The 23,583-nt window shown below is 45.0% G+C and overlaps 1 protein-coding gene across 1 annotated transcript in view; it reads left to right on the forward strand.

The window, feature by feature from the left end:
- Positions 1 to 1,059: 1,059 nt before the first annotated feature.
- Positions 1,060 to 23,583, forward strand: part of LOC309589910 (vasoactive intestinal polypeptide receptor) — a gene marked incomplete at its 5' end in the record, with an annotated part of 114,077 nt that continues 91,553 nt past the window's right edge. Inside the window, one exon of the mRNA XM_082310624.1 lies at positions 1,060 to 1,116. Within this exon, the coding sequence (XP_082166750.1) occupies positions 1,060 to 1,116 (57 nt within the window). The remainder of the gene's footprint in view (positions 1,117 to 23,583) is intronic.

Consider the following 23,583-nt stretch of genomic DNA (forward strand, 5'->3'; position numbering starts at 1 on the left):
GCTGGTGGGTGACAACTAAAAATCAAGCTTTGCTGCTTTCCTCAGCCTTGGTTTCTTTCCAGCCCATTGCAATGATTTATTTTTCTTTAAAAAAAAAAAAAAAAAGGCAAAAAAAGACAAAAAAAGAAAAAGAAGGAGAAAAGAAGAGAAATTAATGAAGGAAATAAAAAAGAAAGGAAATAAAAGAAAAAAGGAAATAAAAGAAAAAAGGAAAAGAAAAAAGTGGAATGGGGAAGCAGAAAAGGGAGGGGAAGAGTGAAAAGGTGTAAAAAGTGGGCAATGGGTAAAATTGGGGGAAACAGTGAAAACAGTGCAAAAGAAGGAAATGGGGAAAAATGGGGGAAAAGAGATAGAAGAGGAAAAGAAAAAAGAAAGATGGCAAAGGGAAACAAAAAAAGGAAAGAGGGAGGAAAAGAGGAAAACAGTGAAAAGGAAAAAGGGGAAATAGGAGAGAAAGGTGGAAGAAAGGGGGAAGAGAGGAAAAAGAGGAAAAGCAAAAGAAAGAAAAAAGGGGAAAGAATAGGGAAAAGGGAAGGAAAAAATAAAAAGAAAAAAGGTGAAGGACACCGGAAAGAGGGAAAAAGGGAGAAAGGAAGGGGAAAGAAGGAAAAACAGGAGAAAGCGAGAGAGAAGAGGGAAAAGGAGGAAGAGGCAAAAGAAGGGAAAATTAATAAAGGGGAAAAGAAGAAGGGGTAAAAGGAGGAGAGAAAATGGGGGGGGAGAGAGAAGGAAGGGGGGAAGGAGAAGGAGCGAGGGGACGCCGGGGCAGCGCAGCCTCCCCGCGGGCCCGGCGGCACCTGGGGCGGGGGGGGCGGGCGGGAGGCGGTGCCGCCCCGCCCCGCGCGGGGGGGGCGGCCGGGGGCGGGGGCGGGGGCGCGGCCGGCTCCGGCGGAGCGGTGCGGAGCGGTGCGGAGCGGCGCGGTGCGCTCTCTTCCCTCCCTCCCTGGATGCGCTCAGGCCGGCGCCGGGAGCGGAGCTCCGCGCTGCCCGCAGCCGCCTCGGCGGCCGTACCGCCGGGACCTTGCGGTGCGGGGTGTCCTCTGCCCCGGCGTGGGCAGGATGGAGTACGCGGTCCTGGGTGTCGTGGTGCCGCTGCTCGGCTGCCTCTTCTCCGCGGTGAGTGCTCCCGGGGCGCGGCGGCGGCGGGCCCGGGACGCGCGGGGCTGAGCCCCGCGGCGGCGGTGCCGGCTTTCCCCCGGTGCCCGCTCCTTTGGCGCGGGGTTTGTCGCTTTAGCCTGGGGCAAACTTCGGGCAACTTCGAAAGTGCTGTGGGTTTAAGGCAGGTGTATCTGTGTTGGCTTTCCGTTCCCCCGGATAATCTAGAAAATCGCAATCGCTTAATTTTCTTGTTGTTCAAGGTATGCTTTCTCTTCAAGAGTGAGAGGATCTCTTGAGCGAGAGACGTTCACTTCGGGGTTTTACTGTTTTGTTTCAGGACTGGCTCTGGGTTTCGTTGTCCAGGTTTGCAGCCTGGCTTTCGGTTTGCTTTGGTTTCTGTTCAGGAGCTTGATTGTTTGGTGCAAAGCTCCCCCCAAAACTGGGGATAACGTGATGAAATTTCCCAGAGGCGATTTGGCGGCAGGGCAGGGGGCTCTCGGATGGGACCTTCCTCCGGTGGAAGAAGAGCCACCCATGAGAAGTTCGCCAAAGTGCTGCTCTCTGACACTTAAACCTCACATGGATGGACTCTTTGAGGAAAGAGCAGAAGCTGGGAGCAAAGGATGTGTTTTCTGGCTGCTGAGTCCCTTCTGCTTATAATTTCCATGCTTGCAGGTCCCCAGTTGGGGCAGTGCTGTTTCCTCCCCCGCCGCAGATGGCTCGTAGCACAGCGTGGAATTAGCAAACGGGATTGTTTCTCCTGGCGATGTGTCTGTGTGTGCACACACACGCACGTGCGTGCAAAAGCTAATTCTCTGTGCAAACAGCGCAGACACGGGGTTCTGCACATTTCACTGATGCTTTGTTCTTGCAGCTTCGTTCCTTGCAGCGTATGGTTTCTAGTGAGACCACTGATTTTTATTCAGCAGGGAGCGGGGCGGCGGGGGGGGAAGTGGGTGCTGGCTGTGGCAGTTTCCCTCTTACTTCTAATCTTTTCCTACACTTGTTTTCTCTCTTTGGAGGGTGAGGTTACCTCACCAGCATCCTGCTGGCTTGGGTGAGGTTGCCCACAGGAACTGGGTTGTGCCATCGGTACTTGGTTGCAAGTCACTTCTGATTGCTCTGCTCGGCTGGTGACAGTGGTTCGCTCGAAGCTGCTCTCATCCCAAGCAAGCAGAGTCAGACCAACCAAGCCAAGCCTTGGAGAGTGGAGAGTAACCCAAATTTGGCACTGCATCACTCATCTTTCCTTTCCTCTCCCCTTGTCCCTTAAGAAATGAGACAAATGGACTTATTTCAATTTTTTTGGCTGTCACCATGAGCCACCCAGACATCTGCATTGCCAAAGACTTTCTTTGAGGAAGAACAGGCTGGGAAAATGGGTTAAAGTATTAAAAAAATGACCAGGCAATTAATTCCTGGAATTCTACAGAATTTGCTTTAGGGAAGATCCAAAATAGCTCCCTGTCCGGGGCTGGAGCTGGGGAAATGAGAAGGGGGCAGCGCTCCCGTCAGCTGCTGGAGCTGCTCCAACTCCTGCTTCCACTGAAGCCCATGGCAAATATCCCATTTCTTTAAACATTGTTGGCATGAAATGGTCCTCTGGGGCCAGATCCTGCAGAGAGTTAAGTCACGTAGTCTGCTGAAGTTCAGCATGCCAGTGGTGGCAGGATCAGGTCCTTACGCTGGTGCTGTTGGGTTGATCGTCGCTATCAATAAGCACAAACTTCTAAAGCTTTGGGGCAACAGCAAGGCACAGCCTAGGCGCAATCCAAGGGCCTGTGCCTCGTTCCTTTTCAACCCTTTTATTGTCTTGTTGTTTCATACTTTATCTCGCTTCCTTGCCCTTGGTTTAGTGGAACTGTCAGTTGCTTTCTCATTCTTTCGTTGTGTTAATGTTCCTGAGATCTGGTTCATACTAGTGGGTTAGAGGTTCACATGCTCCTTATCAGTGCTGGTCTGCAAGGTGACTAATACTAAAGTGCCCCAATGCTAGAGAAAATCCCTGTTGGTTTTGTTTCTCAGTTTAAACCTGGGATTTGGTGCTCATTTTTAAAGCAAAACTAACTCTGCAATTTTAACAACCTGGCTCTGGGACCTACGATGGCTCAGCAGAGTTTTTTTTCTTATAATTTATTGTGGTAATTTTTATTGCTATGTCCTTGGAAAAACTTAGAACGAGAATGATTGGCTGATCGAGAAGTTCAGTGCTATAAAGCTGTTGCAGCCATGTGGTTTCTAATTGCTGTTATAAACTTTCACCTCGGCCTCTTGTGATCTACAAACGTGGAAAAAAGGAAATTGGGCAAATCTCATTTGCTGTAGTCCATCAGATCATGCTCACCAGAGACCTGCCTCCTGCTATGGGCAGCTTTTAACATCTTGAAGAAAAGCGCTGAAGTTGGTGGTGGTGGGGGCATGGTGTAAATCCAGAATAATCCCTATGAGGGCCTAGTGGGTCGGTTTACTTTTTTAGGGGTGTAACTAAGATAATCTGGCCTGGAGAGCTACAAGTTGGACTACTTTTTTTCCAGTGTGTGTCTAGTAAATGAGATGTGGATGATTTGAGCAGTTGGTGGATTCCACATGCCTTCAGACTGCAAGCTTGTTGAATTAGCCAAATCTGTCCAGCTGGTGTAATTTGTGCTTTTCTTCAGAGTTTTATTCTGCTCCAGCCATGAAGTAGACGCATGATGGAAAGGAAGAAAAAACTCAGATCTGATCCTTCAGCAGTCCAAGTGTAAATGCTGGAAACAGGATCACTGTAAAAAATCAGTTAAATTTAAGCTCATGGGACAACCACTTCAGCCATATCTGTATGTCTTTCATCCTGTCATTGACTGAGAAGTTAGATAAATACATTTAAACCAAAATAATCAATGTTTTTGGCAAACAGGCAAGGTACTCACTGGAATCCTCTAGCCTAATTCCTGCATCCAACACAAAGATCCTTTAGCAATGCCAACTTGTGTTTAACAAAGGCCTTACCATAAAACCTCAATGTGTTACTGGGTGTATGATTTATTAAATTTATACATGCATAAATGCATGACTGACTTTATTGAAAGCCATATAGGAGAACTAGTTGCCCAACCCTGTATCTGGGTAGCTCGGAAAGTCTCTAATAATGTTGAAAGGTTTCAGAGTACGTATTTTCAGCAGTACATATGTTTTAGAAGCTCCTACTTAAGGCATAATAAGGCAAAAGAGCAGAATAGGCAGAAACACAGTATCTGAGGGGAAAAAAAAAATCCTATGTGGAATATTTAAGGCTGTTTCCAACAGCATGTTGCTCAAGCCCACCAGCATGTCAGCAGGGGGATTCGCACCATAATTGTCACCCCCCTCCCAGCCGAGAGCTCTGTCTCCAGCAGGAAAACTCTGGAGAACCGGACAGGAGGGGAATCGTGATGTAACGTAAAAGGAGATGAGTCCACCAGCGTGTTTTTTAAAAAGAGGGATAGTTGCCAAATATTCAGCATCAGGAGGCAGATGGGACCATGGACAGAGAAAGCTGCCTGGCTTGTGAATTTGGGTGTGTACGTGTCTGTTGTTTCGTTTTCCCCCTTTTTATAGTGCTTTAAAAATACTCTGTTTCAAACTCCTTCCTGTTATAGTATCAGCAGCGGCGTGACAGCCAGAGGGCTGCACCAGATAAAAATGCAAAGTAGCGTGTGCTGCGTTTTGTGCTAAGTCTGTCCAGTGCTGACTTGTGAGGCTGCCGTGATGTTTTGTTCTTGTTTTCACTGTTCCGTAGTGGCGTGACTTTGCTGAGTAGTATTTATCTCTTCTCACTTGAATATCCAGGGAGGAGTCATGGTATTTGGTGGATGCAAAGCAGGGAGGTGCTCTGCGCATTTTGCAAATGAGCAGCTGGGGCAGGAGTAAGTGATGGGACCCATGTCACGAAAGAGGTGTTTCAGCTCTCCCAAGGCACCGACTGCGAGGCTGCCTTGGAAATGGCAAACATACAGAGTTTCTGTTCTTTTTTTGGGGGGAAAAAAAGATAGCTTTTTCCCTTTACCAGATGGTCTCCAGCAGAAACAACTGGAAAGACTGGTATCTTGTCGAAATCAATATTCTACTTGTCACATCATGTGCTGACTTAGTCTGGTAGGACTGGGAAGTTACCTGGTATTTGGGCTAGCTTGTAGACACAAATCTTTGTTGGAGATGGAGAAGAGAGGGAAGATGGACAGGAAGGATATCTCCCTGTTCAGCATCAAGTGTCCCATTTATTGGCAGTCTGAGGAAGGGCACCAGACACGGTGTAGATCAATGAGACCCAAGACGAGATGATATTTTTTTTTAAAGTCAGACCTGAGCACACTTGAAGGAGATATGTCACACTCTGCATGGCATCTGTCACTCAAATTCAGGAAAGGAGTCAAATTATCTGTGCAGAATAATAACTGTTACTCGAGTTTTGATGAGGAGCAGGACTTAGCTTGGTTTTGTGAACACAGTAGGTCATGTCCTGCCCTCAGACCAAGTCAGCACAAGTGTGGCAGTGTTGTTTCACTGCTGCGAATGGGATCACTGCTGCATCATGCTGGCTCAGTGGGAATGGATATGTAGTTTCCCAATGCCTGGGAAAGGTTGTGTGATTCAATATAGCCCCATTCTCTAGTCTCATCAGCTTTCTCTCTTCTGTATTGGAAAGAAGAGGAAAGTCCTTTGTAAGAACGAAAATCTAGGAAATGCAGCCAAGAAAAGTCCTCAGTCATGGGCCAAAAACATAGACAAAATGGATCAGAGATGCCTGGAGACCCCAGAGCAGGAGGGGCTGGAGTTCTGGCCCAGCAGGTGGGACGGAGAGCATGGATGGACAGACAGAGAGGCAGGTCAGAAGCTCCTGCTCCCTCCATGAGACTTGCCAAGCCTGTCTGTGCTGTGGTACTGATTTGTCCTTCTGCCCCATGCAGCCGGGCAGGGTTGTACTCAGTGAGTGCTGAGCGCTTGCTGTTTCACTGCTCCCTCCCTTCCACGCTCCCAGATGTTTTCCAGAAGTCACGAGCTCTTACAGCTTCATTTGGGTGGGAACTGAGCCAAGAGGGAAGATGTCTTTGCCTCTGAAAATGAGATTCCAGAGGATTGCAGTGGAAGAAAACTCAGACCCTTTGTTTCGAGGTGTGAGAGGGGCAGGGAAGTGATGGCAGCCATCAGACTGCCTCCATCCAGAGCTAACTCAGCTAATGCCATGGCAGGGAGGTCCTGTGCATGGCTGGGGAAGGCTGTTCACCAGCTGAGCAGTCTTCTTGTCACCATTCCCTTTTGGAGCAACCTGCAGCTTGCTTGGCTTCATGCCTGGCCACCAGGGATTTCTCTGGGATGATTCATTTCTCCAGGCATGAGCTTCACCTTTCACATTACAAGACCCGTAACGCAGGGAGAGTTCATTCATTAGTACTCAGAAAGTGCCTTGGGGAAGGTCTGAGAAGAAGATGGGCTCCCTGAAGCCACTGGTTGCTGGATGCTCCTTGCATCGCTATACAGCCCTTTTATTTGCTGAATGTGGTGATACCAGACTCCTTCAGCACTGGGTTTTTAGAAAAACTTAAAGGCTTCTGGAGATGTAAATAAAAGTGCAAAGTTTCTTTCTGATAAGGATGCTGTTAATAAAATACCACAATTTTCTCTCCTGAAACTTCAGCTTTATTAGAAGCATCTACTGGCTATTAGCTTTGCTACAAATCACTTTTAAACTGCTTAGCCTCATGCATAAACCCTAATGAGGGAAGAGCTATAATAGCAAGAGCACTTTTGTTTAATAATTGCCAATCTGCACAAATATAAATAGCCTATGTGAACATGGTTTGACCTGCTGGAAGCAAGCAGGTAAGGTTAAGAGGCGGAAGTGGGTGCAATATTTCTTTGCTGTTACAGTCCTTGCCTCCGATATTCTTTCCCCCACTCATCCGTCAGTCGTGCGGATGCAAGGCAGATGCGGTGCCCTGAAGTCAGGGCAGCCCTGGTATGGAGTTAGCCTAGGTGACATCAGAACTTAGTCCAGTAATTTTTAGATGGTTTGTTTATAAGGTGAATTTAGGGACATTTTTGTGCGCAGGGATGTGTGTTGTGGGTGGCTTAAGGCTGGAAAACACACATTAGTGCTGCTTTACTGGCAGTTTATTGTGACAGATTTTATCTACAGCACTAACTTTTATATATATATATATATATATATATTTATATGTAGTGTATATATATATATATGTAGTATTTCCAGGACTTAAAGACCTATTTTAGCTTCTGAGCTGTACATGAATTTTAGAGACTCTGGTGTACTTTACATTAACAAAGTCACTTTTCCAGTCAACTGAAACAGTGGATGTTAACAGCCTTAAACTCCTCCATTAGTCACATTAGGTAGATTTCTCACCCCCAGGGCAGTCACTAACCATCCATTTCACTGTTGGCACTGCTGGGAGAGTAGACTTACACTTCTGTCATTTGCATTGAAATCCAAGTGTTAGAACCGAATTGGGATTAATTTCTAATTCAGAACCAAATCAGGATTATTTTCTGATGCATTTCACTAGTGGAGCTGGACAACAAACTTGGTGATGCTGTTTTGATAAACTCTTTTGGGTGTCATGACTTGGCTTCATTGATTTGCATTGATTTAAAGTTCAGAAGAGACCAAAGGAACTGAATACAGAGGTCCCAACTCTCTGTTTGCTGAGCCACCATCCCATGACACCCTCCTTGCTTTTGCAGCAGGCCCAGGGATGTTCCTACTCCTGACAGTCAGTTGGGAAGCTGAGTATGACCTCCACATTTTTTAATCTTCATCCCCGGGAAATTGCATCTCATCAAGAGGGAAGGGAAAAAAAAAATCTATTTAAATACAATTCCTGTCTGGAGAGGAAAATATCAATACTTTGTGTCTCCTTTGTAAAGCTGAAATCTGTTGGGTGTCTTTTAAAAAGATGTTTCTTCAGGGCTCCAACCTTGATTCTATGTTTAACAGATGTTTCAATTAATACCTGGTGATCTGTAACATCACAACCAACATCTGAGCAGCGAGTGTCCCCAGGGCCCTTATAAATGTCATTGTCTATCACAGCTAATCAGTCTGTGAGCTTCCTTGCAGGTGACCTCGGGGTGGGATTCACCTTGCAGATTAGGACACCTCCGTTTCGGCGTTTCTGTGTAGGTGTCTACGTGTGACCCAGATGGTCTGAGCTCCCGTTGTGGTCAGCAGTGTTGTCAGGTTCATGTCAGCTGCCTGTTCTCAGGCCATTTGAGATGCACGAATAGATCCCGTGGTCCCACATCGTCCCTTTCTGGAGAGCGAAGCCCCCGTAGATGCTGTGTTATCTGCCAGCCCCACGTGGATGCTATGAACACAGAAAATGAAGTTGTCTCAAATGGCACTGCAAGCCTCTGTTACGCACCTTTTTAAACCCTCACTAACTATAGTGGCAGTTCAGTGACCCTCAAGTAGACACCTACATTTAGAGATCTTAAGCTGCAAGCTGAATCCCTCCCCAGGTTTCTGTTGTGTTGCATAAGAATGAAAAAAGAAGAAAACCTGCTCATGCTGAGCTTTTCCCTGCAGCCTGCTTTATTCATTACTGAAAAGCAGCTTTTATTTCATACTTTCTAAGTGGCCAGACTGCTGCAGTTCGAACTTTAAGGAAAGTATCCCTTTGCAAGGCAAAAAGGAAACAAAATTAAATATATGGAATGTGATGCCCACCCCCCAAAAAATAAAATCTATAACAGCTCTGTACAGTTGCAACAAAATGAAAAGCTGCTTCAACACTAACACTCAGCTTTTTTACGCGCTCTGCTTGGAAACAGCCAGAATCCAAATCCTGCTGGAGATTATACCTCTTCCACCTTTATTTTACTGTAGCCAAATTCAACTCTTATTTTAAGTGAATGTAGTGATTATTCTGTGTAGCCTCTTTCCCATTACAGACCCCTAGACATTTATGAGGGGAGGGGTGAACCCCTTTAGAAAGTTCATCCTGTTCATGGCTATGTGGGACATATGTATTGCATATTTTTTTAAGTCACCTTTCACAGCCCTCAGGAGTTTGCCCAGCAGGGATTAAACCCCACTGCCCCGGCAGATGTGCTTTCTTGCAGAGGGAGGGAGTGAATGAGATCCTCCCCAGGACGATTCAGCCCTCGCTCGAAGGAAAACCGCTCAGCCGTGGAGCTGCAGCAGCACTAGCTGGTGTGGTTGCATGTGTCCTGCTGCTAAAGCCACTTCATCCTCCTTGCCATCAGTGATTGGGCTCACTCCTGAGCTGTGCCCAGCATTTCTTGGCTGCTTTTCCCCTATAATTCGGGGCTGGTAATTTGGGACAATTCAGCAAGGAATGCAAAGGGATGTGGCTGCTTTCTTCCCCTTGCCGAGTCCTGCCATGTGCTGGGAGCTGCACGGAGGGGCGATGGAGCCCCTCTGCCAGCCTTGTGCTGGCTGGGCACCCCTTTGGGATTCACTCCCTGGGGAGGTCACAGGGGTTTCCTATTGCCTCGGGATCATTTCAAAGCAGGGTGCAAGCGCAAAAGAGCCTGCATTGAAACAAGCCACTTGTTTCCTGCACTGTCTGCATCCATCTATTTGGTTATTTTTCATTTTCATCCTGGCTGTTAAGCATAATTAGGCTTTTCCAGCTTTTTTCACAATAGAACCAGATTTTCTTTTTGCTTGACATACTCAAAGGCAGAGAAAAATGTTGCTGCTGAGATGGTTCCCAGTCTCACAGGGAACAAAAAGGAGGCCAAACACTACGTGAAGAATTACTGATGTGCCCAAGTGTCAATTGCTAGGCTGCTTGCATTATTTTGGGGAATGACATTAAACACGGCTGCAGAGCCGTGTGGGTCTCAGCTATGCCATGCACTTAATTCCAGTCCTGCAACGATTCCTCTCAAAGAATTTTCTCACCCCTTCTGTTTTGCTCTACTCACCGACTCGTTGTACAGTTCCTTTTTTGCACAGTTTCTCTGTGCAAAGCTTTTTTCACCTTCTGGAGCTGGTACTTTGCAGTTGGGGCAGGAGCAGTGTTTCTGAGCACAGAAATTCTTCCTCTTTCATCCTCTCCACAAAATTTCTTTTGCAGCACCGTTTTCGGCAAAATGAACCTTTGTTCCTCCTTGCCCCACTCTCTCCTCCCTCCCCTGGGAAGTCATACACGTTTCAGCAAACAGTATGTCAAAGTTTCTTCAGGCTGTTTGTGTACAATGCAGATGAGGCAAGGTTTGTCAAAAGAAATAACAGCTTATATTCGAATAACTGAAAAAAAAATATATTTTTATATATATATAATTTTATATAAAATATATATATATATATATAAAATAAAAATAAATACTTTCAGGCATGGCAATACTTCCTGAGATCTGAAAGAGAAACAAAGCTAAGTAGCAGTTGCTCTGGAATTAGCTTGAAGATGTTTGTCAGTGGGACACTCTGCAAGAAAAGTGTGCTGGTTGGAGAGAATGGCTCATTGCAAAACCATCGTTACCATGCTTCTGTGTTATAGACCTGCAGTGTATATCTCCGAAAGCCAAGCCCACAAATTAACATTCATGGTTCTGCTGGTCATTAAAAACCTGAGACAGAGTGAAGACATTGATTTTCATGACATGCCGCAGTTTTCTTCACATCTTGCCACTTACTAGTTTCTTGCTGTCGCAGAGGTGATAACTCTTGCCCACCCCTGCAGTCCTACAAAGACTGATGGTCCTACCACCTCCTCCCTTGCTAAGTGATTTGTCTGCTCTGCAGGTGCTAATTACTCTTTTTTTCTGTAATTAATTAATTTTTCTGTGTTTAGTCAAGTGATTTCAGACCCATGCATATCCTGAAGTTTCCTGAGTGTGTTTCAGAGTTAGAGAGCTTCAAAAGCTCTTTTTTCTTTAGCTGTACTAGTCGATCTAATAAAAATAATATTATATCCCATATATCAGTAGTCGATCATGGCTGTAATAGCACTTCATAAAACTGTGGTGTGAGATGTTGCCTTTAGAGATCCATTCATCTTGGTACCTAGTTCCTTTGGAGACAGTAGGTTGGACGTCTGTCAGTGGATGGAGTGCGTGATCTACACTATAATTAAATTTACACACCGTGAGGAAGAGACTCATAATGTTGGCATGTGTATTTGTGCCTTCCACCTTGAATGTTGCTTTCATTTGGATCTCACAAGCTTGGGCATATAAGGCAGGAACAACCTTTCTGTCTCCTTGAGGTCTCTGCCAATATAGGGCTCCTATTGTATTTGTACGGTTATTTACCTTCAACTTCTTAAAGTTCACTTTTTTGCTGTGCCCCTTTGACTGGGAAGCTGTTCCCAGAGCCAGACAGCTCTGGTGGTTAAACTGTGTTAGCTAAGCCCTGACGGTTTTGTAGATGGAAAGGAAATTAAAAATTGGAGCTTGCTGCCTTGGCTCTACTTGACCTGAGCCTCAGAGATGTCTCAGGGGACCAATAAGCATCTGGAAATATTTTTAAACCTAGCTATAAAGCTGAAGCTTTGGTTGTCTGTTCAAATTTTTTTGCTATGTATTGTTATTGCAGGGAGATAAAACAAAGCCAGGATTTAATGAAGGGATATCTTCCAGAAACTGTGGAGGAATAGCTAAGTAAAGGGCTCAGTAAAGGTGGTTATTTTCTAAAGGAAAGACACCTAATGTGCTCGACAGTGCTATATTTACTCTTTGGAAAAAAAAGATGCAGAAGGGAAAAGAGTCCAAGTGGCTGTTGCAAGCTGCAATGGAGGCCTCAGGGACCAGCCAGGACCTGTGATCCCAGCATGGTATTTGCCTGGGGATACGGTGAGGGCTGGGATGAGGGAGAGGAGGAGGTTACAGCACCATATGGAAGGGCAGGTGGGAGCAACAGGCAAGAGAAACATGAGGGCAGCAGTTGTGAACTCCAGCTGCAAAGAGGTTAGGAACCGCAGCCTTTAGGTAGATCGGTTGTGGAACAATCCCACATTTGAGCTGAATCTCTTGTGCAGGTTGATCACTGGGTCTGCTGATCCCACCTGGATCACTGCTGTCTAGAAGCATCTCAGAACTCTATCACTCCTAGGGACAGCCTGTGCTGGGAACGCTGAGCAGCCTAGGTGCAGGTGTCTCTCCTGTACTGCCTTTTTTCAGCACATTTTTTTCTCTGCATATTGCTCTAATAGTGTATTTCTCCTCCTGTTCCTCTCTGCTGCAGATCTGACAGGATTTGTTATTGCACAACTGAAATCATCATCATCATAAAACAGCAACCGTGTCTTTCATTCAGGCTTGCTTTCTTCCCCATTACGGGACTTCTGAAAAGTCAAGTCTCTGTTTCTAGAAGGGGTATTAAAATACTTGGCAGGTTGATGCCCCTCTACTTCGTAATTATTTGTTCTCTGCCAGTTCACCACTCAAGCTTCCTGGGCTGTCAGCTCTGGAAACAAGTATTAAATATATATTGCAGCCCTGGGAGGAGAGCCCAACAAGTCAAAGTACAATGCACCTAAAAATAGAAGCTTATTTCCCTTGCAGAGTAGCCTGGGGAGAAGTACGTGTAAGGAACAGTGCCCACTGGGGTAACCATGAGTAGAAGGAGATGAACCAGTAAATTCAGCTGCAGCTGGAGAGGGGCAATGGTTCAGGCACAGGATGAAGCTGAGGAGCTCTTAGTTCAGTTCCAGGCTCTGTAAATGAACTTTCTGCTAGGTGTGATCTTGCAGCTGAATGCCTAAAACCCAATCTGGAAATGAGAAAAATATGCTTCCTTTACTTGCCCTTTGTTTATTTATTTTCACTTTTGTCTGCCTACATCATAAAGACTTCGTAGTTAGTGTTTGGCTAGATTAGCCTTGCAAATCCATGTCATGGGGGTGATTCAGGTACCCGCTACATGTGCACTTGTGATGACATCAGGGACTGAAAGCATCTTCTAAAGTGAAGGGCTAGTGCTGGTGCCGGGGTGTTTGTACGCTCGATGGGATTGAATTTGGCTGGGTGTGGGAAGGTTTGTAGCAGTGAGGGGAGTGAGATGTGAGAACAGCCTGCCAAGAGCAGCACTGAGAGCCAGAAAACCAACTTCTTTTGTGATGGAGGTTGGCCCATTTCTGAAAGGGATGTGTTGTCTGTCACAGGGACTGCCTCAGAAGGAGCCTTCCGATGTGGTGTGTATGCTATTCAGCTGCTATGCAGGGAGAGCAATTGGTGTGATACTGTTCACAATGCAGTGCTCGCCCTCCTGCTTAAGGAAAAACTTAGCAAGGCAAAACCACCTTTAGCAGGAGCAAGGCATTACCACAGTATGGATCTACCCGTCAGTGCAGGAATGGGAGGCTGGCCGGGCTTGGAGACACATCCATGTTTGGCTTTGAGACACATCCATGTTTGGCTTTGAGACTGGTGAGAGTAGGAGATGGAAACAGATCATCTTGGAACGCTACTAGTTTGTTGAGAGATGGGCAGGAGGTCTTTAGGGTTTCATATAGTCCCCCCAGTATTGCAGCTTTGCCAGTTCTCCAGTAGGAAGGTCCCACTGATGATGCCTCTCTTGGCAGCCTTCTCCTTGGTCTCTGTTTTTTTGAAGGTATATGTTTGAGTGCATTTGGGCACACTGCAGGACATGTTCCTGTTGCAGGAAACTCAAAGCCAACTGGAGGGCTTTGCTCTGCATGCAATGGGTCACTGCTCTCTCCATTACCCCTTGTTTTGAGGGATCCATCCACCGTGGACTCGAGCCTTCCAGTGTGATCATTCAGGCTGTCATGGAGATCGTGGCCATGAAGGGAAAGAAGTGTTTTGTTAGGGAGCAGAGACAGAGAAAGGTTTTTATCAGAATGACCCTGGCCATATGCTCAGTGTTCAGCCTGGGTTGACAGTCCCAGCATGGTGTTTCACAGAGCAGATGCGGTCTGGTTCTTGTAAATCTTTTGCTTCAGAGGGGAGAGAGAGGAGGATTAATATCTTTGATTGCTCTCATAGAAGCAAGAGGGAGTTCCTAGATCCTTCATACTATACTAAAATAACAACAGCAAGTTTAACAAAGGTGCTTCTCTCCAGAAGAAGATGCGGTCAGCCATCTCCAACTGCACATGCACAGGGACATGAGCTGCTTACAAGGGGTGAGAAATCGGGTGAGAGGGAGAGAAATTTAAAATCGATACTGTACATCGACAGTGAGGTCTACAGTGGGGAAACCATTGTACTTCTGTGCAGCTCACCCGGGTAGTGGCGGCAGCCAACCTCTGAGTGTGGGGGGGTGTGGTTACTGTGAAATAAGATTTAATTAATCTTAAGGCCAGGATACAAAGAACCTTGACTGATTTCTTCAAATTAGACCTTGATGACCATTTTTCTTCCAAATGTATTTTCCTTAACAAAAAACCTAGCCTTTTGCTTGAGGAGTATTATTTTCAGGAAGGTGGGTTTTTTTGCTTGTAAAGTTGCAGGGGTGAGGGAGATATTTATCCTTGGAGATTTTAATTTGTGATTGATGGGGGAGAAAAACATAGGGTAGCTTTTCCCTTTTTTCTTGTCATCAAGAAACTGGAAAAGTTTGCAAGTTCTGAGGTTTTTTTCTTGACAGAAGAGTGAATAAATAAAAACCCATGCTTTTTATGGATTGTTTTTAAACTTTCTTTTTCAGGCCAGAAAATGGGCAGAATGTGCCACACCTTTAAATGATGGCACAGCCGTTTCTGGGAAGGAGGGAATTTTTGCTTTCCTCATCAGCATATTGGACGACTGACACACTCAGAGAAGGGATAATGACCTCTGGTTTAGATCATAGATCAGATAGTGGAAGAGTTTCAGTTTTGAAAGCTGTTTGGTCACAACTATTAGTTTGAAGCATATTCAGTCTTAGAGTCTGGAGATCTCTAACTCACTTCAACAGCAGCAGATTTAATTGGGGAAGAAAATTTCCAAGCCTGGAAATAGAATATTGCACTGAGTCTAGAGTTTAAGGGTATTTAAGACCAGTAAGATCAGGGTTTTGGTGTCTCCTGTGGAGTAGGTCAGTGAGTTACCCCCAAGTTATGTTTGCCTGCAAAAAGGCGGCATTTGAATGGTGTGACTGAAAGCAGCACAGCTGGAGGGAGAGGGCAGAAGGAGCTGCCATGGTAAAACTCTATTTTCTTCATTATGTCAGAGACACTTAGAGACCAACATGTCTGTTCTTGGGTTTGTCCGGGATATGGTTATTTCAGCCTCTGTAATCCAGCACCTTGTGGCTGCAATGGTCTTACTGAAGCTAAATAATAGAGTAACTTTCCCAACTGAAGTAGTATCTGATCTCCTTTCTGTCTGTAAGGAAAATGCAGCTGGGTTCCTGTGACAGCGCAATTCTGATGGAAAGTCCCATAGGATCGTTGCAAACAGCATGGGTTCAAGACCTCAGTTCTAGCATCTGCCTCAACATCCCTTTCCCTAGCAGGAGCTGGCACTGAAAACAGAAAGATAAAAGTGTGCAGGCACTCGGTCACATATTCATTCGGCCCTAGGAATTTAACTTATATTTGTGCTTGGGAAAATCCTACCCTGCAGTTACCATCCTCAGCCAGAATAAATCAGCTTAGCTTTGCTGATGTTAACATTGCTGTGCTGTGCTGTCTGAGGATCTGACTGTGCGTTTAATGCTCATGAAAATTGTTATGGGAGCAACCCTGGAAGGCTGAAACCCAAATGTAGCACAGGCAACAGCAGTCCTCCCCGTGGCCCAGAGGCTGTGGCACATGGGGTGTTCCTCAGGGAACACCTCAAAGTGGGTGGGTGGCATAGCTTGTGTGACCCAACCTTGCCTATATCATGACCCATGAATTTTGTTGTCACCATATGGAGAGGCCTCCAGTAGAATAACCTGACTCTGGTAACAAGCCTGGATGAAAGTGCTTGTGGAAAAAAGAGGTCCTTAATTATTGGAATGGGGTGCTGCGGTGTATTTGCTAGGAATGGGTCATGTGTCTGGTTTCAGCCTTTGGCCTGACAGCTCTTTTGAGACAGTGAGAAACCTTTCAGTTGTCTCTGAAGATAAATAATAGCACAGCCAAGGAGCTGAAATTAGATGTATAGATATTCTGTGCTTCCATAGGGAATTTCCAGGAGTCAGCAAATTAAAACATGAGTGAACTCCTTCAGGTTCAGCCGGAGAGAGGGAGCTTTTGTATGCAACTTTTTGTATAGACTCTATATGTCTTACGTGACTTTTTCTGATCTATGAACAGGGTGAGGAGAGCTCATGTGGGGTGGTCTGCAAAGGGTTACACATCGTTTAGCAGAGTGAGTTTGCAGCACAGCCTGGCTGGAGAATGGGGAAGAGGATGCCAGAGGTTTCCACGTTTCTTTTGTAATCAGTTAAGTGTTCTCACTCTGATAAGCAAAGTATGATTTTAATTAAAAAGCCATTCCAGCTGGATTTAATTTTTATGCCATTGAAGAGACAAATTACTGTGGATATAAAGAGAAAAAAATATACGATCGTTTTCTCATTCCAAAGAGCTTTAATCCACAGTGGCTTGGATCCCAGGTCAAGGCTAATTTCCCTATTCCTTGGAAGAAGTGTTGGGTTTTTTTTTCTCATGTCTCCCTGGCAGAAGGACCAGTAAGATATCCTTATTTTGGCTCCATGTATTTTTAAGTTAAGGAGTTAATTGTGCCATCCCAGGGAGATGCTGCACTTGGGGAGCCAACCTTGACCTTTGTCTCCTTTTAAACAACGGCTTTTCAGAGAAGAGCTCTACATTTTGATGTACTCTGATGCTGAGGAAAGCACTTCCCTCTATTTTCTGTCCCTTTTGTATGCTGCATTTAATTTTGTGGGGCAAATACTGGAGCTGGTGCTGGGCTAAATTTAGGGAACATTTAGCCATGTTTAGTAGAAAATGGGTGTACACCTAGGAAAAAATAAGGATGTTCTTCTGTTCACTTACATTGTTCGGTCTTATCTGGTCATGGTATTTAGCTGTGGCATGAGATGCTGCTGTCAGATAACTCTAGTAACAGCTGTCTGATAGCAACTTGTATCACCAAGGATATGAATGACACATATCTTTCCCAAACGCTGATGTGCAAAAAGAGAAGCTGGACCAGAAGTGCAGCAAGGTGATAGTTATAAACAGCATCCAGAACTCTCAAAGGTCTTGCAGATTTATTTTTTTAAGTTTTTTAATTTCATTTATTCACCCACAAGAGTATTTCCAGTCCATATAATCCCAATTATAGTCTAGAGTGTCGCTGTAAATAAATGGGGCAGGATTGTCGAGTTTCATTTTCCTAAAGCACTTTGCAAGGCTCAGTTTTGGATGTGTAGCTGGAGAGGTGTGCTGGGAGAGTGCAGCAGTGGATGGCTCCTTGCCCAGGTTGGGAAAGCTGTGGAGGAAGAGCACTCCCTCCTCGCCTGTGGTCTTGTGAGCATGTAAAGCACATCAGTTACAAGTGACAGTAAATGCAGCTATGATTACTGAAATAATAGGCTTTATATTAAAATATATGCCTCATAATAAAGTATTAAGATTTCATTTTAGGCTTTGTTGCTTCTTGTCTTTCCTCACCCTGTGCCACTGCTGTGTCCTCTGTGTAATTCCCTTGATCCCGAGCGTGGGAATTTACGAATGAAATGAAGTGATATCATCTTCATTTAGAGAAGCCACTTTCTCTCAGAAATACTCATAGCTTAATAAACCTATGAGGGATGCACAAGGCACAGCTGTATCCAGTGCCAGTTTTGCTGTGATTTAAAAGCATTGCAGCTTTGTGCTGGGTCAAAGTGCCATAAATTCTCATCTACAACTAGCAGTCCTTGGTAATGCATGCAGGGCTGGGAATGGGATGTCCTGGACAGGTAGCAACCCCTTGAGGCAGGAAACCCAGTTAAGGGAAGTTAATGGCAAGAACCAGATGATGGTGAACACAATTTTACATTGTGGTGGGCAGGCACAGCCTGCTGAACAGAATATCCTCATTTTTCACTTGTCTAGCTGGTTGGTAGGCTATGGAGCTGTGAGGAGCTTCTTAAGGACTTCTGTCCTCAAACATGATGCCTGTTGGCAATAGCCTGCACTACCTTGTCTGGAAGACCTTCCCTAGCTGGAGCAACCTCTGCCATGGCAGTATCAGCTCGTGCCACTGAGATGCATTTTCAGCTCTGACCATAGATGAGCCTCAGGTAAAAGGTTAAACTCTTCACAGGAAGAGAAAAGCAATTGGCTTGTGAAATCCCAGCCCTGCAGATGTGTTCTGCGTCAATGTTCCCAGATTAACACCCAGATGAGTCTGATAAGCCATGTATAGTGCAGCCCTCCTTTATACGGATGGGGCACCTAAGATAGCGCATGGGTTGAAACGCTGTCCCACGGCACATCTGCAGTCACAGGAATTGCACAATCCATTTGTTTTCATTAGGTAAAGTACAGTATGTCCAAATAATTCGTAATTGGCAGATGCAGCCAGAGTTCACTCTGTCCCTGGCTCAGTACTGCAAGCCTGGGCTTGTAGGGTCCAGCAAACCCAGAACTGATGACATGGATGTTCTTGCTTTGAAGACCAGAAGATAGCAAAGGAAAGTAAGAATGGTGTCTCTTTCCTGGAACACGGGGACAGCTCCTTCGTTCAAGATGGATTTCTTTCTCCCATACACTGGAACAGAGGAAGATGTTATGCAAAGACTCCCAGCATTCTTCATCCATTAGTAAGAACTGGATGCAGACTCTCCTTTTGTCCTGTAAAAATGTCCCCAAGGTGGGACTGGTTTGCAGATTAAGGCGCCTAACTCTGGTCATTTCATTAGGGTCGCTAGAGCTTTGAGGTTTGATTTAGCTGCCCACGGGTAGGGCCTTGCGCCATTTCAGATAGCTTAGGGCTCCCAGGTGCCTGTGCAGAGGGCACAGGTCTCCCATACGCCCTTTCTAGTACCATCCTGCCCACATGCTGTGCCAGCTCTGCTCAAGTATTTCACGTGGGACTGGGCAGCAAACTTCAGACAAATGAATTCTGCCTTGAGTTGTAATATGTCTGTGTCTATTTGTCTGTGTACAGAGACCAGCTCGACATCACCAGTCTGCACTGGTGAAATACCAATAGCTGCTAGTTACTTTTGACAACCCCAAAAGCTAAAGCAAAACCAGCAGCAAAAATAATGAAAAAAGTTGAATTTCTCATTTATTTATCTCCTGGATTACAGATGTTTGGTATCTTTCTTTTCTGTGCAACCAAGATGACTAGAAGCCTGCTGCTGCTGCTGCTCCTCGTCTGTTGGCTGGGATGCGCTAACCGTGCCAGGGCAAAGAGAAAATACTGCAAGTTTCCTGATGAAACCTTGGGGATTGGCAGCACACAGTGGCTCCAGCAGCATCAATATGACTTTGCTTTGTCTCTTCTTGCTTCATGACATGGATATTTAGACCTTGATCAGGCTTTTTATAACAAAAAGGTTCTAATTAAACAGGAGTGCTCCTAAAGCGGAGTTTGTAAGGACTTCTGCGAAGTATTTCCTCCTCTTGAAGTTCAGAACATTACTGAAACTTCATTATTTGAATGAGTTTTTTTTTTCCAAACATACAGCAGCAAGAGCAAGTGGGCTTCCATGATTAGAGGCCAGCAGCTATTTGAGAAAATCCAAGTGGAATGTAACGTCTCAGTGCCTGGGCCAAGATCTGACATTAGAAACCCAGGAAGTCTGTGCAGTTGTAGCTATATTAAGATTAGAGTAATCCCTGATGGGAAGGGTAGATTGTTTTATTTGGCTAGTTATTGAAAGCAACTAATTTTCACCAGTTACCTCCAGTAAGTTGAGTCCAACAATCTGTTTCTGATAAAGCGTAACTCGCGCTTTGTTGAACTCTTCTTTTCAGGAGCTGAGATGGACAACTCAGCACATCTATTTCCCCTTGCCCTAGCTATTGATCTAGATACCCTGGCGAGAGGGAGGGCATCCAGGCCTTGCTCCAGAAGGATGCGGAGCTCCTCTAATTGTTTTTATGCTTCCTTTTGACACCCTCCCTTGGTCTTTATTGACCTTTTAAAATGCATGACGTTAGTGTCACAGCAGAGGTCTTCCCAATACCATGTAGAAAAGGAGTATTATGTTCTTGTTCCTCCTTGCTGTTCAGTTTATACAGCAAACAGTTGTTTTAACCTTTTCTCAACAGCATGTACTGGGAGTTCATGCTGAAGTATTTACCTCTTTTAATCCCCAAATCCTCTGCCACATTACTTCTTTTCCAGAATTCAGGCTGCCATACTGGAAGTCTGTGCTGAATCTGTTATTTCTTGAGCGCAGCTTTTGCATTTGGCTGTATTCAAATAGACCTTCTCAGCCAGCTATTTTAAGTGCTCTTAGGTGCAAGTTATCCAGGCCTGCTGATTTTAAATGTTTATCTCTCGTAGATGTTGTTTAACATCTGCCTTTGTTACTAATGGACTGGAAAAACCTTTTTCATCATCATCAGAGACATGCACGTTGCCCTGCTGCTTTCCAAATACAGATCAAAATCACACGTTGAACTTTCCTCTACTGGACTGTACCATCTGTAAGATTTTGTTTGTTGTAATGCTTTTGTTTAAAAAAAAAAAAGAAAACCAACAAAAACTCCAACAAAACAAAACCCCAAACCATCCAACCAACCAAAAAAACCCCTGAAAATAATGACTTCTCATTAATCTCTTATTCTTACCAGCTGTAGATTTTTCCTGATGTCTTGAGGTTCCCATATAATGCGTCTAAGCTTCAAGATACATCATTTATATTTCTTCATCTGTATTTCTCTTCCATTTAGTAAATATTTCTGGGTTTGAGTTGTTGGTTTACTTATTTATTTTCACTTCCAATTCCCCCTTTTAATTCATAGTTGAACTGAGCTTAGGTTTTACTCAAAGTTAATCATTTGGGTTGGAAAATCATTCTTGGCTTGGTTCATTATCTTTTTGGCCACCTGGCCTGTCCTTCCAGAAGAACTTTGACCCATCTCACTGCACTGTGTGCAAATAGGGCAGCCAGGGGCAGGTGGTGAAGGAGGTGCTCCATCATCGGGGTGGTGCGCAGCCACCAGGAGGAGAAGGTTATGCGTTGGGTAGGACACACAGATCACAAGAGGAGTGAAGACAGGTTTTATTATAGAAACATAATTTGGGGGACAGTGGGGATATTTTAATAGGGTACCACAACATGCTGGAGTTGCTTTCTGGAAAATAAGATCAGAAGTTGGAGGTGGGAAAAAGCTAACATCATCTTAATGACATCCTTCTGAAAGTGTATCCCTAAGTCTCCCGAAAAGGTATGAAGGATCAACAGAGAAGACCACATAAGCGCGGTGATCCATTTGCTACAATTGTTTACTCAAAAATCAACTTTTAATAAACATTATAATCAGTGCAGTGAAATTTCCCACAGTTCAGAGAGGATCTGAGAGAGGAACTTCATTCATTTCACAGGGAGATAGTTTTAACATTGTTATGAACAATTTAAGTGCTGCTTCATCAACAATTTTATGGTTAGTACAATTAATAATACCAGAGAAGAAAAAGAAATGAGCCTTGTATTAAACTCAGCTGTCAGTAAGTAGAATACATGCAAATGGAGATCTCCTGTTTGGTATCATTGTTTCTAGAGATATGTCTGTGTTTATAGAATATATTCCTATTCATGTGACTTGGATGGCAAGCTTAAAAACTTGGCTGGGTGTCGTGGTTTAACCCCAGCCAGCACCTAAGCCGCACACAGCTGCTTGCTCACTCCCCCCTGGGGATGGGGGAGAAGAGTAAAAGTGAGAAAATTTGTGGGTTGAGATGAAGACAGTTTAATAGGTAAAACAAAAGCTGTGTACGCAAGCAAAGCAAAACAAGGAATTCATTCGCTGATTCCCATGGGCAGGCAGGTGTTCAGCCAGCTCCAGGAAAGCAGGGCTCCATCATGTATAATGGTTACTTGGGAAGACAAACGCCATCACGCCGCATGTCCCCCCCTTCCTCCTTCTTCCCCCAGCTTTATATGCTGAGCATGACGCCATATGGTGGGGGATATCCCTTTGGTCACTTGGGGTCAGCTGTCCCAGCCGTGTCCCCTCCCAACTCCTTGTGCACCCCCAGCTGCTCACTGGTGGGGTGGGGTGAGAAGCAGAAAAGGCCTTGACTCTGTGTGAGCACTGCTCAGCAATAAGGAAAACATCCCTGTATTATCAACACTGTTTTCAGCACAAATCCGAAACAAAGCCCCATACTAGCTACTATGAAGAAAATTAACTCTATCCCAGCCAAAACCAGAACACGGTGTTTTGTCAGTTAATATTTTGAGAAAATTTTTGGAACACATTTCTTGTGTGCTCATGCTTGAATTGTTACTGTAGCGAATGCCTTCTGTGGGAAACCTGTGACTTCCAGGAGTTTGTAATGTGGCCGAGAAATCTCTGCTCAAAATAAAAGTTTGGAGGGAAGAGGCACTGGATATTTTTTAATTATTATTTTTATTTTTTAATGATGCCCTGTAATGCTTTAAGATGCCTTGGATTTTGTGGTTATTTCCCTTAAGCCATTTTGTGTCTAGAAACTTTGATGGCAGCTTGAGCTATTGCAGAGGGATTTTTAAGGGGGTTTTAAATCTGCTTGTACAGTTTCATCTCTACTTACATCCAGAGTTTCTTGAAGCCATGAGGTTTATCCTCCTTGGATGGATACACTTGGCTGGACTTGTTGTTAGAGAAAAAGACAGGGCATATGGATGGCTTAGCAGGTGACATCTTATTTCCAGTTGCATCCTGGATTAATACCCTAACAAGACAGTGGTGTCGGCTGAGGATTGCAGGCGAAGGTCTTACACTGGTTGCTGTTAAAGTACCAGGCAAGACATTGCTACCATGTGAAGCTGTCGCAGGCAAAAAGGTGAAGGAATATCATGGGTCATAAATTAACTAAAAGGGCCCAGGCAGCTGGGCAGGAGGGACAGAGCGTGAGGAGCTCCAGCCATCTCAGATGGAGTCAGATGCTTGGAGAAGCTATCAGCAATCTGGGAAGAAGAGCAAGCATTGCAGCTGTGAGAGTGTTGGCCAGAGCTAACACTGACCCGGCGAGCGTGTGTGTTTGAACAAGCAGTGCAGTGTCTTGGGGCTGTAGGTGCACCACGGCTGCTCCAGGGAGATCTTGCACAGCTTTGCCCCCAGCTCCCTGGAGTCCTGCGCTGCTCACATCGATGCTTAGCGATGTTGACATGTCAGAGACAGGTCAGGATGGAAAACAGCATTTTCAAGAGCATTAATATATTGTGTTAACAGTGTCCCCCTCAGGCAGATGCTGTGTTCAGGTCTGCTCACCCCATGGGACAGAGAGGTTCAGATGTTGAGGGTGACTGAGTTTAGGGGATGATGTCAAGGTCTGGTGGCTGACTGCTCCTGGTCAGCTGTACAAACCCTGGGGAAAAAGTAAAACCACAGCAGGTAGAGATGCCTCCTCTGCAGAATAATTTCCCTGGTTACCTCCATTCCTTCAATGTTACTTTAGGCTTCCTGATGTTTGAAGGCAATTCAATCC

The sequence above is a fragment of the Platalea leucorodia genome (genome assembly GCF_965183815.1).
Source record: "Platalea leucorodia genome assembly, chromosome: 1".
NCBI classification, from domain to species: Eukaryota; Metazoa; Chordata; class Aves; order Pelecaniformes; family Threskiornithidae; genus Platalea; species Platalea leucorodia.